This window comes from Micropterus dolomieu, linkage group LG17 (genome assembly GCF_021292245.1).
Source record: "Micropterus dolomieu isolate WLL.071019.BEF.003 ecotype Adirondacks linkage group LG17, ASM2129224v1, whole genome shotgun sequence".
NCBI lineage: Eukaryota > Metazoa > Chordata > Actinopteri > Centrarchiformes > Centrarchidae > Micropterus > Micropterus dolomieu.
In genome coordinates, this window is record NC_060166.1 from 10,480,732 (window position 1) to 10,498,511 (window position 17,780).

Sequence of the window (17,780 nt, forward strand, 5' to 3'; positions counted from 1 at the left end):
ATGAATCTGCAAAGCAACTTAGCACTATGGCTGGCAGATAAATGTAGATGAGTAAAACAAATACAATAGTTCCCTTTGAATTGTAGTGGAGTGTGTACATAATGGAAATACTCAACTGAAGAACAAGTACCTCTGAGCTGTACTATATTCTGCCAATGCTTTGTCTTACCTTAGTTTCACTTAGTTGGAATTAAGTTAATCATTGAATATTAATTGAATGAATATTAAAAACAGCTAAACACAAAGCATGAACACAAAACAGCCTATTAAGTGACCATTTAGTTTGTCTAGACTGCCACATGAAAGCCCCTCAGGTTTTTTTCCATCATAATTGTGTCATAATTAAGTTTCATGATCATGAAAAAGCATCTGATAACTATGGCTTAGTGTCTCATAATTGTGAGCTACTATTTAAAAATAGAATACTTAATTTTTTTAAAAAGCAGCTGAAACACAAATAGCGTCCATGAGATTGTGACATGAATTGTACCTAACTGTACAAAATAAAAATGAAACAATTGATTTCAGTGATCATTAAATATCCTGCCTTTTATCATGTATTAATTTTGCAACCCTGCGTTTGGTAATCACTCCCCCTGTGTTTGGAGGAAATCCATTCACAACAACAATACAATTACTATACAATCGATTAATGCACAAATAGGGGTTTATTATCAACACTTTTCAAGCCCCTTTCGTTTTGGTTGTGTAATGTTATATTAGTGGAATTGTTTCATTAAGCTAGAATAAGCGGTTGTTAATTGGCGAACGTATAGGCCACTGATTAAATGTGAGCTGATACAATGGTGTGTTTTTTGAATGGAGTTCGTTACGGCACTTCAAAGTGAACAGACAGCAGCGGACTGGTCCTTTAAGGGCAGATAGGCTCATTTAAAAAAAACAGAACACTTCCGGTAGATAAAGACAAAAACAGACCGAGAAGCAGCCTAGAGGTGAGTAGAGGACGGTCCGTCGACGAGGTGTGGGGATTTGCTTCAGAAGGGTGGCCAGCTATCGTTAACAGCAGACGAAGAGCGAGAGCACCTGCAGCAGACCGACAGACAAACGGTGACACCGAGCCATGGTGAAGATCAGCTTCCAGTCTGTCGCGGGACAGAAAGTGGAGAAGGAGAGCGATGGCGACAAGACCGAAATTCTCATTCCTCATCCGATGGCGAGTAACGCTTCGCTTATTGTTTTTTACCTTATTAACGTTAACAGTGTTTGTTATTGTGGTCTTCATATGGTATTCAGTGTAATAGCCTACCTGCTGTGGTCAGACTCCCCTGCCTGGTGGGTCTACAGGAAAGCCTGCTCCTGCACAGCAATGAAAAGCAGGGGATTTTTGACAGCATCTATCGCCATTTGGTTGGAAATAAAACATGTCATTGTTGTGAAGCTTTGCTCTGCGCCACTGCCAGTATGCTTATTGCAGGCTTGATGCAAGTTAAATAATGTCAAATGCATGCTCTTTGTTTAGGACTGCCTAGAGGATTAGAAGCAAAAAGCTATTCAACAATAGAAAGGCTTTGTGCTGGGCTTCACAAGTAGCATGGCTTCTGACGATTTTGCCCTTCAATGCAGATATAAATAAACAACTCCCCAGCTTTAAAAAGGTAGAATGCAGGAAATGCATGAGCTTTGGCTGACAAAATGGCAGATGGCTTGCTGTGGCTTGCAGCGCATGCAAGATTATTTTTCACAGCTCTAAAGGAGGCAGAGTCCTCAACTTTGCCGTAGCAGCATCCCAGCATCGCCTCAACCCTAATCAAACATATATGACCGAGCCCCGAAGATGAGGAACCATAATGGAATACAGATAGGACATCGGGCATGCATATAAAGTGAATATTTCAAAAGTACAGGGCTGGAGTGGCAATGTGACTTTGAAATCGGTTCATCCAAATGTATTGACCAGGAGACACAGGCCTCCTGGTGTGTCACGCTCTCAGCTGGTGTGAAAGAGCCTCTATCTCTCTCAGTGGGGTGGGAGAACACAAAGTGAAAACTCACAGAAGTGTGCTTTCACACATACACAGTCGTCTTCTTGTCCTTATGCATCCACAAAGAACAGTAAACTGAAATGAAATGAATGCATCAGACACTGTGCAACAATATACAGCATTTTCTGTAGACATTCTGAATCACAGCTTTTTGTGTTTTCTCCTTTTGTAACATGATGGAACATGTTCACACAGTATTTGGTCAACTTTTTTTTGTGTTGTTGTTCAGAAGTTTCTTATAACAGCCATTTCCCATGCACACAAATAATTTTTTTTATCTTTCATAGCTCAGGCTAAGAATAGCAACCATTGTTGTTTCTTTAAGAAAATTTTACCTGCCACAACATTCGGTGCTACAGTAAGCACCAAGCCACTAGTCATTATTTTTGTAAATGGAAGCACACAGTGAGTGGCTACTATCTGTGTGTAGTGCCACCCTGCCAACAAAGGTTTGCGCGCGTGGCACTGGCAGATGGGCTGCGAGACTGGAGGCGCCTGGGAAGATTACTCACCATCTCAGTCAAGTTTTCATCACCAAGCGCTCCATCATCCCTTCCTCTGGCCGCGCTCAGCGCTGCTAATTCCTGATTGAAATGCAGCATCGGCATTTCTATGAGCTGCTATTTTAGCAGTCAGTTAATTCGGGTCATTTTCAGCTGCTCGTCACGGTGAAGATGAGTAAGCTGAAAGTTGGATTGAAGCTGCCTGGAAAAGCCTTTCTGTGCCCGTTTGCAGTATTAATGTGACGTGTGTGTGTGTGTGTGTGTGTGTGTGTGTGTGTGTGTGTGTGTTTTTCCAGGATGAGGAGGAGCTGGTCCTGCCACTGCGGCCCAAAAAGTCTCCCCTCAATGGCCTGTGCTGCCTGACGTTTGGCCTGGTTGTCTTCATGGCCGGTCTGGTCCTTGCCTCCATTTATGTCTACCGCTACTACTTTATACCTCATGTAAGACCTGAATACTGTGTCCTGTATGTCTCAGATTGGTCAATCAAAAACTGTATTCATAAATGCAATCATGCCCTTAGTTTTTTATTGAAGTCACTACTGTATAAGAAGGATATTCTTGTTACAGACTTGTTTCCGACTGTTCCAGCTGGTGTGTTGATCTAGATGCTGATTTGTGTGTGAGTGCAGATCCCAGAGGAGAACCTGTTCCACTGCAGGGTGCTTTACGAAGACTCTGTGTATGCCCCGCTCCGTGGGCGTCAGGAGCTGGAGGAAAATGTCGGCATTTACTTGGCTGACAACTATGAGAAGATTACTGTGCCCGTGCCTCACTTCGGAGGCGGCGACCCCGCTGATATAATCCATGACTTCCACAGAGTGAGGGCAAACACACACACATGAGATACACTCATAACTCCTAACCATTTTTTAATGGCACACTTCAAACTTACAGAAAAAGGAAAAAAATCTGAAATGATAAATTAAATGTAAAACATGTTTACAGCTCTGTGAGGCTATACTTAGGCACAGCTAGTGCTTTGAGCCTAATGCTAACAAGCTCGCAATGACAATGCTAAAATGCTGATGTTAGGCAGTTCTAATGGTTAGCATGTTAACCTTCCTAGTTTAACATGCTAACATATGCTCATTAGCACGATGTCAGGAATGTCATTTGCTTTTGAGGTATTTGGTCATAAAGCAAAATATTGGACATATTGAAAATTTGACCCAATGGTTACTCTAGATGAAAAGACGGTGGATCACCAAAGTCAGTTGGACTCATGCTCTGGGGGCTGTGAAATTCTGTACTAAATGTTAATGGCAATCAATTCAATATTTGTTGAGGAATTTCAGTTTCAGCCAAAATAGTGGATGGAGCATCCAGCTGACATCGCCATGTCAAGAGCCCAACCATTACCATGGCTACAATTATTCCAAATTTTTCACAAAGAACTGCCAACACATAACAAGAATTAAAACATCAGTACAAAAAAATCTAAGCACAGGTCTTTGGAGTGGGTCTTAATAAACTGCTTTATTTTCCAGGGACTGACTGCCTACCATGACATTGCTCTGGACAAGTGCTACGTTATTGAGCTCAACACCACCATCGTGATGCCTCCACGCAACCTTTGGGAGCTACTTATCAACGTCAAGGTAACACAACTGCAATCTTTGGCAATTTAATTTCTTCATGAGCACCGTTTTTGTCTTGAATTCTTACCCTCGCTGTTCTCCAATAGGCAAAATGCAAAATAGGCTCTGCCAAAGTGCTTAGTAGCTAGTGAGCTAACAGCTACAACGATAGCAAGCTTGTAAGATGCTAGTCAGCCACAAGAGCTCTTTAAACTTATTTCTATTTTCTTTGCCTTTTGTTTTCAGGCTTGTAGATAATTTCATTAAATAGTGTTATTAAATAGATTAGGGTTATTAATATATTTCATTAATGGCTCATAAGCTACAGAGCAGGGACGGACTGGGAGTAAAAAATGGCCCTGGTCTTTGATCGAAGACCAGCCCACCAGAACGGTTCACCGTATACTCGACCACAGCCGCCCTGCTAATGCATGCACGTACAAACTCGACCAGCCTCTAATAAACCACCTAGCAGCATCACAGCCATTAATGCCTATGACAGTACTACTTTAAAAAGGCTGCAGAACACACACTGAAATTGTCATGAATGAACTACCTCACAATGACACGAAGCCTTGAGATAAAAATGTTGTATTAACACATGTAGACACATCTACCATTCAGCTTCACCATGTCTGGCTTTGCTGTCCTCTCTGTCTAATCTTTCACCCGTGAACAGTGCTGTGGCATCTTACTCTTCCCGGTCTTAGCGTCTGTGGCCCTGGTATTAGTACTACTACTACGGAAGGAGTCTGTTACTTTTTTACATTTCCTTTCTAAGACCTTTGACTCTTTTGTCTCCGAACTTTTCAGCCTCACTCTTTAACGTTTTCAAACTCTGCTTTTCCATTTTCTGTTGTAGCTCGTTTTCCAGCTGTCAGTTGCGCTGTGGTGTGTGTGAGTGAGACAGAAGGGGCGGGGCTAAGGGCTGCATAGACGTTCATATGGAATAGACAACACGCCTGGGGAGCATAGGCGGAGCAGGGGGGTGGCTAATTGGGCTTAAGCCCCGAATGTTTTATCAAAAGCCCCGGTTCTTTTAGGTTTTTAAAATAAGTTCAACTTTGTTTCATTTCCCCTCAGTCTTTCTGCCTGGAGTGGCAAAACAACGGAGCAAAAGCTCTTTTACCGTGGTGGCGGTAATGCATCTTTCAGCCGGTTTGCCAGCCGCTAATTAACATTATTAAAGGAAAAGAAAAATAGAACTCTTCTTCTTTGTCGTTGTGATAGGGGGCTGTTGTCTGTGTTGTTTCACTGGCGCCCCCTCAGTGAGCGTGCGTGCTAGCTGACTAACCAGCTGATGTTATAGACAAAAGTTTTTTACGTGGAGAGGTAACCGCGGACAACTGTTTCAGGTTTGTGAGTGCACAGCTGTAACACTTGAGTTAAGTGACTGCATTGCTGCCTAGTTAGGAGTTATTAGGTGACATTATCTCACTATTAGAGATGTTCGGCCGATTCCGAGGCTTGTTTCCCTCCTGTGAAGCGCACAGTTTCAATACATTGTGTCTGAGCTTGTATCAAATGATCATCTCAGGGCGTCTTAGAGCTGATCTCAGCACATTAGTGGGATAAGAAGAGAGAATAATTGAGAAATATGGCGAGAAAGATATGAGAGAGTATGAAAAGTGGGTGCTAGAAAATAATTTAATATCGCGGAAAAGTTCAATTTTCTTTCATAATTTAATAAAAAAATATCATCTTATAAATATTTCAAGCCTTTTTTCATTTTGATGAGTAGGGCTTACAGCTCATAGAATCAAAACTCTAGTATCCAAAAATGTATTCAAATTTCAGAATAAATTATTTATTTTACAAAAATGTCGACCTGAGCTTATCAGCTAATTTACTCAAAAGCTTTTTAAGTCTTTAATCTCTCTGTCTAGTTCTGGTGCTCACAATTAACTTTTCCAGCATATTCAAAAAAAAAATTTAGATTTGATCTTATACCTGTACTAATCTAACAAGAGTAATAATAGGCTAGTTTAATGAATATCACTGTCCAATCACATCACATGTCTGAATCTTAAAAGTATCAACCGTCAGGTTAGGGTTAACCCTAACCCTTTTTGACTTTTATTGCACACATGAGATGAAACTTATTAGTATCAGCGAGTTATGGTGGCGTTTTGGCCTCAGTCTAAAGGTTTTACACGTCATTAGATGCAACTGTGTTTGCTTAGCTTAAAGCCCCAAAGCTAATGTTAGCTGATCAGACTTTGTTTGAGCGACTATTTTGTCACACAGATGAGTCAACTAGGGAAGAGGAAGGACAGGCGTCACAGCAAGGGACAGCAGGTGGATTAATTGCAGTTAGTGATCCAGGGACACCAGAAGAAATTAATGTGAAAGCAGGTGAAATGGAACGTTTAGGAGAAAGGAAAGAATAGAAGATGATTTAAGGAAGCACAGATGCCAGAAGTAAAAGTAAGAGAATAAGATATGCATTTAAAATGTTTGCTTCTTTATGATGATATGATAAGTTTATGATCAGTAGGGGTGAGAGAAGGACGGTGGTGACCATGAAGGAGCTGAAATCCGTAAAGTAAATTAGGGATGCAAACTAGTCCTTTTAATCTAATGAGGAGACGTTTTGTTTCGGATTTTAATCTGCAAATGAAATGCTTGATGATGATTTGGAGATTTAATAATCATTTTATAATCGCATCGCAGCCCTCTGAATCGTAAATCAAATGGAATCGTAAGGTGCTTAGAGATTCCCACCTCCAATGATGACCAGAAACTGTTGGGCCATATTTCTACCGTGCCTTGGTTATGTAACTTAAAGAGGTTATGTAACTTAGAGAGTGGTATTATGCTCATTTTCAGGTTCAAAATTATTATTATTTAGAGGTTGTACCAGAACAGGTTTACATGGTTTAATTTTCAAAAAACACCATATTTTTTGCCATACTGCCCATTGCTGCAGCTCCTCTTTTCACCCTGTGTGCGAAGGCTTCGTTTTAGCTATGGAGTGATACATCTTGTCTCTAAATGATCTTTGTTGGAAGTTGCACATGCGCAGTTCCTAGTTAAGGACTACTAGCCAATCAGAAGCAGAGAAGGGCGGGTTCAGCGAAAAGACGGTAAACGGCTTCGATTCAGCTGTAGGCTACATGTTGCCGACCAGGTTGAAATTTAGACTGGAGCAAGAGTTTCAGAGTGGTGAGTTATTGATCTGTAACAAAAGTATCTTTCATCCATAAAGTTTTAACTGAGCTCGGAATCTACATGACAGTAACAACTTTATGTCCATTGACTGCTTTGAGGGTAGCTAGTGTTTGGAAGGGAGAGGAGAGGTGTGTGCTGCAGCTCAGTGTTTTTCCACCTGTGTTTTTGAGGGCGTGTCCGAGTAGTCGCTCAGCGAGCATTATGACACGTATTTTCATTGTGACGTCACAAGAAAGAGAAGTAAAGGTTGGACTACAAATGAGATGTTTTCAGGCAGTTCAGAGCAGAGTTTTCTTGAGATATAACTCAATAAAGGAGAGGGGAAAAAGCCAAAAACCATAATACCACCTCTTTAAAAATAGTAACATCACATAAGTTATGTCTCTTTTTAGTTGCCAGTAGAGAAAATGAGAGATCCTCAACATTTGTTGTGTTTTGGATTAACTACAGCTGGAGAACAATTAAATAAAAAAAAAATAGATTGTAGCTCTACAGGACAATTATTTTCCGAAGAAACATTCCTCTTTTTCCCAGATAGTGTATAGATTTTTAGGCATTCTATCGTCTCAAACAGCATTTAGCTGGCTTAAGGGGGAAAAAATTAGCCCCGGAGGTGCATGTCCCCGGACCCACCTAGGTTTGGGCTAAGCCCCGAATGTTTACAGCATCTGGCTCCGCCTCTGCTGAGGAGAAAGGGAGGTTGGCCCATGTTGCTCAACCTTCTGCCAACGTTTTTATTATTAGTAAAAAAAGTATAGGCTAAGGAAGGCGCGGAGGTTGGCCGGCCCACCGGGAATTGTCCCAGTACTCCAGATGGCCAGACCGCCACTGCTACAGAGCTAGCAAGCTTGCAAACTGACAGCAAGCTAGCTTGTTAAACATTAACACATTTGATTAAAAAGACTTGGTTGTAACATTGACTCCTGTCAACACTTTAAATGAAAATGCAGACACCGAATGTAATCTATTTTTGGACAGTTCGGCCCATTATATGGCACTTGAGTGTTTCTGTTGAGAAACATATACCAGTGAGGTTGTTGTGGTTGTACCTCTGTCTCTTGCAGAAGGGAACATACTTGCCTCAGACCTACATCATCCATGAAGAGATGGTGGTGACTGGCAAAGTGCACAATATGCGTCAGCTGGGACCCTTCATCTACCGCCTGTGCAATGGGAAGGACACTTACCGCCTGAACCGCCGTGTCACCCACAGACGTAAGTTGGGGTTAATGGAGGGATCAGTGGAAACATACATTTAAAAAACAAAATGTCACCTGATTGGATGGCAGTACAGTGTTTTTGTTTAAGGGGCCAAAGTAGCTTTATTGTTAAGTTCAGCACGCACCGAACAAAGTCACGTCACTGATTCCCCTCTCTGTGTCTCACCCTGTTTCCCTCTCAGGCATCAACAAGCGCGAGGCGAAGGACTGCCACCACATCCGTCACTTTGAGAATAAATTCGTGGTGGAGACGATTATCTGCGATGAAGCGTAAAAACGACTGTCACCCGTGTCATCCCACCCACCCAAAGGCACATCTCCAGTCACTACCCCAGCCACTGTAGCATCCTTCTGTGGATCTGCTCATGTCTCAGTTGCACTTTACTTGTGATTTAGGTTTGATGTCCTTTTGTAACATAAGTTGTTTTTTTCTCTATCTGCCTGTTTTTTCTTTTTTCGTTCTATTCGGTTTCTGATGTATGATGCAATACTAAGTTGTTGGTTCTATCACAGGATTTTCCTTGTAGCAAAGTCCTTTAGCCAGTAATGAATTATACTTTCAAGACCTCTCCTCTTCCTCTGAGAATTTGTCTGTTGTTTACTGTCATTGGGGAAGATGACTGTTTCTATGTGTTGTCAAGGTGACTGTGTCACTGTTTTTCCACCTGCCCTGGAGGTTACTTTGTGTCTCCTAGTTCTACTAACAGTCATCTGTGCAAAGCATGAAGCCGTGCTTTCATGAGCAAACATTATCCATAGATTTCAGGGTTTTTTTCTCATGTTCTCTGTAATGTAAACATGTAATAACTGCTGACGACTAGTTGCTTGCATTTTTATCCTCTTGCCTGCCAGTTGCTTCCTTGCCGCTTTCTGCTTTTCATTTCCTACTTAACATTATTACACAATAGAAGTTAGAAAAGGTCGCATTAGGCATTTAAACTGCATTCACTTTTTCGTATAATATTGCATCATAATTGAAACTGGTGAAGACGGATAGTTATTTTTGATGTTCTCATTTGTCATCAGCTTTTCTCTTTTATTGTCATAATCATCAAGTTTTTTTGCGCTGTCTTCATCAAAGCCTTCGTGAATCATCTTAAAATAGTGTCTTTGTTTTCCCTTGCATGTGTTATCTATAAGAGAAAAACTGCACTGTTAGAATGTTTTGTAAAACAACGTTTAAAGCCTTAGTCCAGAGTCAGAGACTGGACTAAAGTTAATGCTACACAAAGGGAGTATATTATATGGTATGTTAGTTAAACAAAACCAACTTTGACCTGTATATTTTGTCTGCTGATGAAATCTGTCTGAATAAATTAGTAAAAATAACTAGGTATCTGTTGATGCTTGATTTATTTTGACACCCATTGGCTGACCCAGCTACAACTTTATGGTGCAGCCATGATGTTAAATAATCTTCACAAAACATAAATATCATTTCAAAGTCTTTTGTTTTTCATTTTTATTTATTTACTTTTTTTTTTTTTTATGTTTGCAACTTCATATTGAGTGCCTGCATCGCCAACAGCTGGAGATATCAGTTCCTCAGGTTTCCTGCATCACATTTTTTAATGCCCTTATTTATTTATTTTCTGTATTTGTTTCTGCTATTGTATTTTCTGGCTATATATAATTTTTTTTACCTCCACCAAGAGGTTATATTTTCATGGGTATTTGTTAGCAGGATTACAGAAAAATTAATGGCCCAATTTTCATGAAACTTGGTGGAAGGTGTGGCATTGACCAAAAACTCATTACATTTTGGTGCGGATCTGAATCACGGGGTGGATCCACAAGTTATTTTTCACTTTGCTTAAAATAGCGGTATAGGTCAAATACACCCAACATCACCAAGATCTTCCCATTGGCAGTGGCAGCTAATGTAACTCTGTGGCAAATATTGATTATGTATGTAATGTATGTATTTACATAAAATGAATGAAAAACAAAAAAGTAGAACGTGCTTGCCATGCTCAACAACCATCCAAAACAGATTCAAGGAAGCAGAACTGTCAACAAACAATGCACGCATATCTCCAAATTTCCCTGGAAATTTGTCCCTGCCATAATTAACAGCGAGTTGAGGGAGGTGTCTCTCAACTGCCTAACAAGTGCTGCTAACCTGCCATAGCCTGCCACAGAGTGCCACCAGCTGCAGGCAACACAGTCCCTTTAGCTGCGCCTCTAGCTGCCACTGCAGGGCCACTAGCTGCAACACAGTCCCTTTAGCTGCCACTGCACGGCCACTACTTGCAACACAGTCCCTTTAGCTGCGCCACTAGCTGCCACTGCAGGGCCACTAGCTGCAGGCAACAGAGAGCCACTAGCTGCCACTGCAGGGCCACTAGCTGCAACACAGTCCCTTTAGCTGCCACTGCAGGGCCACTAGCTGCAACACAGTGCCTCTAGCTGCCACTGCAGGGCCACTAGCTGCAGGCAACAGAGAGCCACTAGCTGCCACTGCAGGGCCACTGGCTGCAACACAGTCCCTTTAGCTGCGCCACTAGCTGCCACTGCAGGGCCACTAGCTGCAGGCAACAGAGAGCCACTAGCTGCCACTGCAGGGCCACTAGCTGCAACACAGTCCCTTTAGCTGCCACTGCAGGGCCACTAGCTGCAACACAGTGCCTCTAGCTGCCACTGCAGGGCCACTAGCTGCAGGCAACAGAGAGCCACTAGCTGCCACTGCAGGGCCACTGGCTGCAACACAGTCCCTTTAGCTGCGCCACTAGCTGCCACTGCAGGGCCACTAGCTGCAGGCAACAGAGAGCCACTAGCTGCCACTGCAGGGCCACTAGCTGCAACACAGTCCCTTTAGCTGCCACTGCAGGGCCACTAGCTGCAACACAGTGCCTCTAGCTGCCACTGCAGGGCCACTAGCTGCAGGCAACAGAGAGCCACTAGCTGCCACTGCAGGGCCACTGGCTGCAACACAGTCCCTTTAGCTGCGCCACTAGCTGCCACTGCAGGGCCACTAGCTGCAGGCAACAGAGAGCCACTAGCTGCCACTGCAGGGCCACTAGCTGCAACACAGTGCCTCTAGCTGCCACTGCAGGGCCACTAGCTGCAGGCAATAGAGAGCCACTAGCTGCCACTGGAGGGCCACTATCTGCAGGCAACAGAGAGCCTCTAGCTGCCACTGCAGGGCCACTAGCTGCAGGCAACAGAGAGCCACTAACTGCCACTGCAGGGCCACTATCTGCAGGCAACACAGTGCCTCTAACAGATTCAAGGCAGCAGAACTGTCAACAAACAATGCACGCATATCTCCAAATTTCCCTGGAAATTGCCATAAATTTGCCATAATTAACAGTGAGTCGAGGGAGGTGTCTCTCAACTGCCTAACAAGTGCTGCTAACCTGCCATAGCCTGCCACAGAGTGCCACTAGCTGCAGGCAACACAGTCCCTTTAGCTGCGCCTCTAGCTGCCACTGCAGGGCCACTAGCCGCAACACAGTCCCTTTAGCTGCCACTGCAGGGCCACTAGCTGCAACACAGTCCCTTTAGCTGCGCCTCTAGCTGCCACTGCAGGGCCACTACCTACAACACAGTCCCTTTAGCTGCGCCACTAGCTGCCACTGCAGGGCCACTAGCTGCAACACAGTCCCTTTAGCTGCCACTACAGGGCCACTGGCTGCAACACAGTCCCTTTAGCTGCCACTACAGGGCCACTAGCTGCAACACAGTCCCTTTAGCTGCACCACTAGCTGCCACTGCAGGGCCACTAGCTGCAGGCAACAGAGAGCCACTAGCTGCCACTGCAGGGCCACTATCTGCAGGCAACAGAGAGCCTCTAGCTGCCACTGCAGGGCCACTATCTGCAGGCAACAGAGAGCCTCTAGCTGCCACTGCAGGACCTCTAGCTGCCACTGCAGGGCCACTGGCTGCAGGCAACACAGTGCCTCTAGCTGCCACTGCAGGATCTCTAGCTGCCACTGCAGGGCCACTGGCTGCAGGCAACACAGTGCCTCTAGCTGCCACTGGAGGGCCACTATCTGCAGGCAACAGAGAGCCTCTAGCTGCCACTGCAGGGCCACTATCTGCAGGCAACAGAGAGCCTCTAGCTGCCACTGCAGGGCCACTGGCTGCAACACAGTGCCTCTAGCTGCCACTGCAGGGCCACTAGCTGTAATGGAATTGAACTAAACATACAACAAAACATAATAGCTTCCTCAAACATCAGCAGATTGTAAGAAATAAGCAATCAAGGATGTGATTATATATTTATACCTGCACAAAGTACATATAAATTCGGATAGGCACAACCATATTTTGACATAGGTTAGTTTGGAAAAAATATATCCAGAAATATATAGTGGTTGCGCTTGCAGATTTGCATATAGAAGACCGGACTGTTGGCGGCAGAGATTGGCGCAGTCTAAGTGCCCTTCTAATATTATGTGAGTTTGATTTGATGGATATTTTAAAACTTCATAAATGTGATAACAGGTGGTTAATGGGCTGTGTTGGATGTGAACAGCCTCCACGATCTTGATTTTGACCCCTTCACGGTTGACATGACAACTGAGATGATGAAGACCTTGAGATGCAATTGAAAGTTTCAGAATAGGTTTGTAAGTAGACCTTGAATTAAGATGATTATTGTATAACACTCAACTTTAAATGTTTCTGTCTGTTTTTAAAGCCATTGTTTCACTCAAACAACTTTTTTTCTGTGATTAAAAAGTCGTCTATGCTATATAACACATTTTATTATGTATTTTTTCCAAATTACAACAAAACACATACAGTATTTTCTAACTTACTTCCAAAGGTATCAAACCATGCAGATAGATAGATCTGGTTTAATTTGTCCAGATTTTGAGATATCCTGCCTCTACCCCAATACAAAAGAGGTGAATGGAGCTTCATTTGCCATCCAGAGTAATAGACACCCATTCTAGATGTTCCTGTTTAAACTTTTCATTCCCGTGAGCGCCACTTGTAAATGTGTGAAAAACAAACATGACAAAAGTGACACCTGCACACTGACTCCAAGCCAGAAGCCAGATTAATTCAAACAAACATTTCAATCCAAGTCTGATGGTTGTCAGATAAAAATAAAATGACAAAACAATCTCAACTATAACGTCCACTAGCTTTTTTCAGAGCTTTCAACTGCATCTCGCGGTTATCGTCATCAATGAACGGAGCTGGTTCAGGTGTCATTACGTGAAAAATATGCGTCATCAGCAGAAAGAAGCTTTTTTAGTGTGTTCATTTTTTGGGTCACTATAACTAATGATTTAATGACAAATGTAGCTCAACTCATATTCAGACAACACAGCATGTCTCCCTCTGATTCCTCTCTTAATGTATTTGCTTGTTCTGATGTAGAGTATCATTATTTTTGTTGTGCTGTGAAATGGTTTTCTGCTAAGTATTGCATCAAGTACCTATTATGACATCATCCTTATATTTCCATTGCATTCCGTTACACCATAACGAGTGAGGATGTTCAGATAATTTCTCTCTGTCTATCTGGTTGCATATTGAAACAGAGAACAAGAATGCACATCAAATTTCATCAGTGGCCTCACTTGACATCATAGTGTGTCATTTTAGGTTAATATAAAGCCAGTCATTCAGATGATATCCAGTATAGACTACTTTGCCAATCCTCAACGGCTAATTGCATTTGCAGCGATTACTTTTGGATCATTTCAAATCTGCAGATGAGGTCATCTAGATCCTCACAGTCTGCTGTTGGATTATACCGATGGCCTTCCATCTGGCGAGGCTTAGGACTCTAGAGCTGCTGGCTCTGTGACTAAGATGCTCTTAAAAAAGACAAAAGCCTGAGTCACATCAAAGGATTTTTAACATACAGAGTACAAAGGAAAGTCAAACAGTGTTATGATATAAAAGAATCAAAAGATACAATCAGGAAAGGATTATGCTAAAATGAGAGTTATGTCCTTTTCTTCACCCAAAACCTTTGGCATGCTAGCTTTCTCAACTGCTAGAAAACCATCTTGGGTGTTAAACATGCAAACACACAAATCTTTCCATCTGCAGGCCTCAGAGTTTAGTTCTGATGACTGCAGGCGAACCTCAATATCATCCTCGTGTCTGCAGCTAGCCTGGCACTGTTCGTAGGTTAAAAAAAATCTGCCCAACAATAACAATTAAGATGTTATATCTTTTGTATTATTGCTATAATATCCAAGCTATTTTGATGACAATGATTGAAAATGCACAAGGTTGCACTTTTTTTTGTATGGCATATATCACTTTCACCAGTACAAAGTTATACATTGCAGGAGAGAGGACAGAAATCACAGCTATGCTTTTACTGTTCGTACTGTAATTTGTTGACAGAGCATGTCATTGTAAGAAGAAAAGAAAGAGACAGGACTGTTGCATGGGATACACCCCCTTGGCTGACGTTCCAGTCTGTTGTATCACAGATTCTCTTCCAGATCACAACAGATATCTTCATCAATTCATGACACATTTACAAAAAAATTCTAATAGACATGTATGGAATGTCTATCTATATATACATGTATATATATATATATATATATATATATATATATACACAGAAGCCCTAATCAAATATTTTTTTACTCAACATTTTCTCATGATTTCGAGTTAAAGCTCGAAAGCCTGCAGATAGTGGCCCTGCAGTGGTAATGCTGGTAATTGCTTTGAAAATATCCTAAAGAAATGCACCTGCCAGCCCCTGTATTCAGCTATGGTTTGTTATCTCGTGATCACAAGAAAATTAATTATCCCGTTCTCAGGGGAAAACAACATTTGTTTATATATATATATATATATATATATATATACACATATATTACTGCTCACTGTGTATTGTTACTGTTTCCTGGTATTGAGTATTGGTATGAGTGTTGCTATTGTGATGTTGTTGTGGTCTATTCTTTGTTTATGGTCCTTAAGAAACAATTTCATTTAGCTATATACTTGTAGGCAAAGGATATGAATAAATTATTTTAACTTTGATTTTTGATAACGTGTTCAACCATTTTGCATGCAGTGACTAATGCAATGAATTTATGCCTAGATGTTTTGGGGGGTAAGATTATTCAACAGCGACTGGTATAATTCATTGTGATCTGCAGGACATAAGCAATTGAAAATGTAGGATACAGCAGACAATTGTACATAATCATTTGCATCAGTGTGTCAAGTCATTTACAATTTGTTCAAAACAATGAGAAAGTGCTTTTATGATGTGCACAAGTGACGAGATGATGTGGAGATTGAACAATTAGTTTTGAGAATTTCAGTTCTGATCTGAGAAATGCACCAAAGCGACTGAGAAAAACTGTATTATAATCAATAACCACACAGTGAAACATTGAAATAATCAAATACCACACAGTGAAACATTGGTCTATTCTGATGAAGCATGCAGGGTGAAACAGTAAACACAGTAAAATATCAAATTTCCATCACAGTAGCTAACCATCTCCTGGCTGTAGCTTCATATTTAACATACAGGTACGAGAGTGGTATCAATCTTCTCATCTAACTCTCAGCAAGAAAGCAAAAAAAAAAAAAAATAACAATATTTCTCATCCTTCCACCTGAAACTGCCTGGACTCTTTCTGCACATGATGCTGTGATGCTACAGCCTTTAAGTAAGAATTAAGCATAACACCTGTACATTACAAAATGAGCTTTTCTCCATCTCTTACTAGATCTCTAAGTTTCACAAACATTTTGTTAAAGAGACAATCATTGTTGATCAAAACCATCACACTGTCAAACCTGAAGCCAAATGAGCAAACCATCACCCAAGCAAGTTATTTTGCTGAAAAATTTAGAAATTATATGGGAAATCTGATGCCACCTCATGAAAATAGTATGTCCTTTGTCTAATGTTCTCTTGCAATATCTGCATCTTCTTTTTTCTTCCAGAAGGCATCCAGAGAAAAGTAATACAAGAGTGGATCTAGGCAGCAGTTCAAAGTAGCAAGACATATAAAAGGCGTAAGATCAAATTTTTTAACTTTAAGTAAACCAACCGACGCAGGCAAGAAACATATGGTGAACATAACCAAGTTCATAACAAAAATCAGCATGGCATTCACCTTGTTGTTGACCCTTGCAGAGTCATTCAGATGTCTGTGTAGAGTCCAAGAGACCATTACAGTGCACACAACAATGACTGCCAGCAAGATGAGCACTAGCACAAGCTGAAAATAAACCATTGCTGAGCTAAGAGTGCCCAGATCATGACGTAATTCAAAACAGTAGGATCCGTTGGTGCTTAAATTTTTTGAAAAGACTACAATCTCTGGGATGTTCACCACCAACACAAACAGCCAAACGAGTGCAACAGCTTTCCAGGCGTGGGAAAGGGTTCGAAGATGCCGTGACCTCAGAGGATAAACCACGGCCAGCAGTCGGTCCACGCTGATGAAGGTGATGAAGATGGAGCTGGAGCGGATATTGTTGCGAAAGAGCATTGTGACGGACCAACATGCCGCAGCGCTCAGTGGCCAAGTGCCGGTGGCATAAAAGTAGACCCTCATGGGCAAGGAGATGACGAGCAGCAGGTCTGACATGGCCAGGTTGACCATGAAGACAGCAGTGGAGGATTTGAGCCTGTGGTGTCTAAGCAGAGTCCACAGTGACACTGCATTGAGAGGCAGTCCAATTGCCATAATACAGCCAAAGACAATAGCATAAGCAGGCTTTCGCTCGATTTCAACAGCCACAGTGTTGTTCATTTCGACCTGATGAGAAAAGCAGTGTTGCAGCACTGTGCTTCACTTAATAGGACACATTAGTTCCTCCCTCTGCTCTTTATCTGTGTGCAGTGAGGTTAGACATTGAAAATGGGTGGGTTAAAAATGTAAGAGGAAGTGGAGGGAATGTGACCCAAGTGACTCAACTCAGAAGCTGTAGGCTAACTGTGACATTAATAAATTAACCATTTTTTCTTTGAATTTTGTGCAAATGTGCATCTTTAGAATGTAATTCTTGCTACAACCTAACATATTTAAAGTTATTTGACATAAGTAGTGCACATAATTGACATAAGGGCTTTCATGCACATAATCTTATCATGAAAGGGTGAGTTTTAATCAGTTAAACACTGTGATTTTAACTTAAAGCTGCACTTATCAGTATTGTCATGCTACCACTGGATCAAATGACACATCTCTTCAATATAATGCTAATAGGCAACAGTTTGCAAACACATTTGTCATAACACCTTTACAAATGGATGTGTCAAATGTTTTTTTTAAGCTTGTTCTGCTCCCTCTAATAATTTATATTTATATTCATATATTTTCACATGCACCTTTTGTGTGCACTACATGT

At 41.8% G+C, this 17,780-nt stretch overlaps 2 protein-coding genes across 2 annotated transcripts; one reads left to right on the forward strand and one right to left on the reverse strand.

The window, feature by feature from the left end:
* The first annotated feature begins 935 nt into the window (after nt 1–935).
* On the forward strand, nt 936–9,803 carry itm2ca (integral membrane protein 2Ca). The gene is made up of 6 exons (XM_046074810.1): nt 936–1,174; nt 2,803–2,946; nt 3,136–3,324; nt 3,994–4,104; nt 8,319–8,469; nt 8,657–9,803. Exons 1-6 carry the CDS (start codon nt 1,082–1,084, stop codon nt 8,746–8,748), a joined length of 780 nt encoding a protein of 259 aa, XP_045930766.1. The 5' UTR covers nt 936–1,081; the 3' UTR covers nt 8,749–9,803.
* Nucleotides 9,804–16,085: 6,282 nt separating this feature from the next.
* On the reverse strand, nt 16,086–17,228 carry lpar5b (lysophosphatidic acid receptor 5b). Its single transcript, XM_046074675.1, has one exon. The coding sequence runs from the start codon at nt 17,180–17,182 to the stop codon at nt 16,325–16,327; it is 858 nt and encodes a 285-aa protein (XP_045930631.1). The 5' UTR covers nt 17,183–17,228; the 3' UTR covers nt 16,086–16,324.
* Between the last annotated feature and the right edge of the window lie 552 nt (nt 17,229–17,780).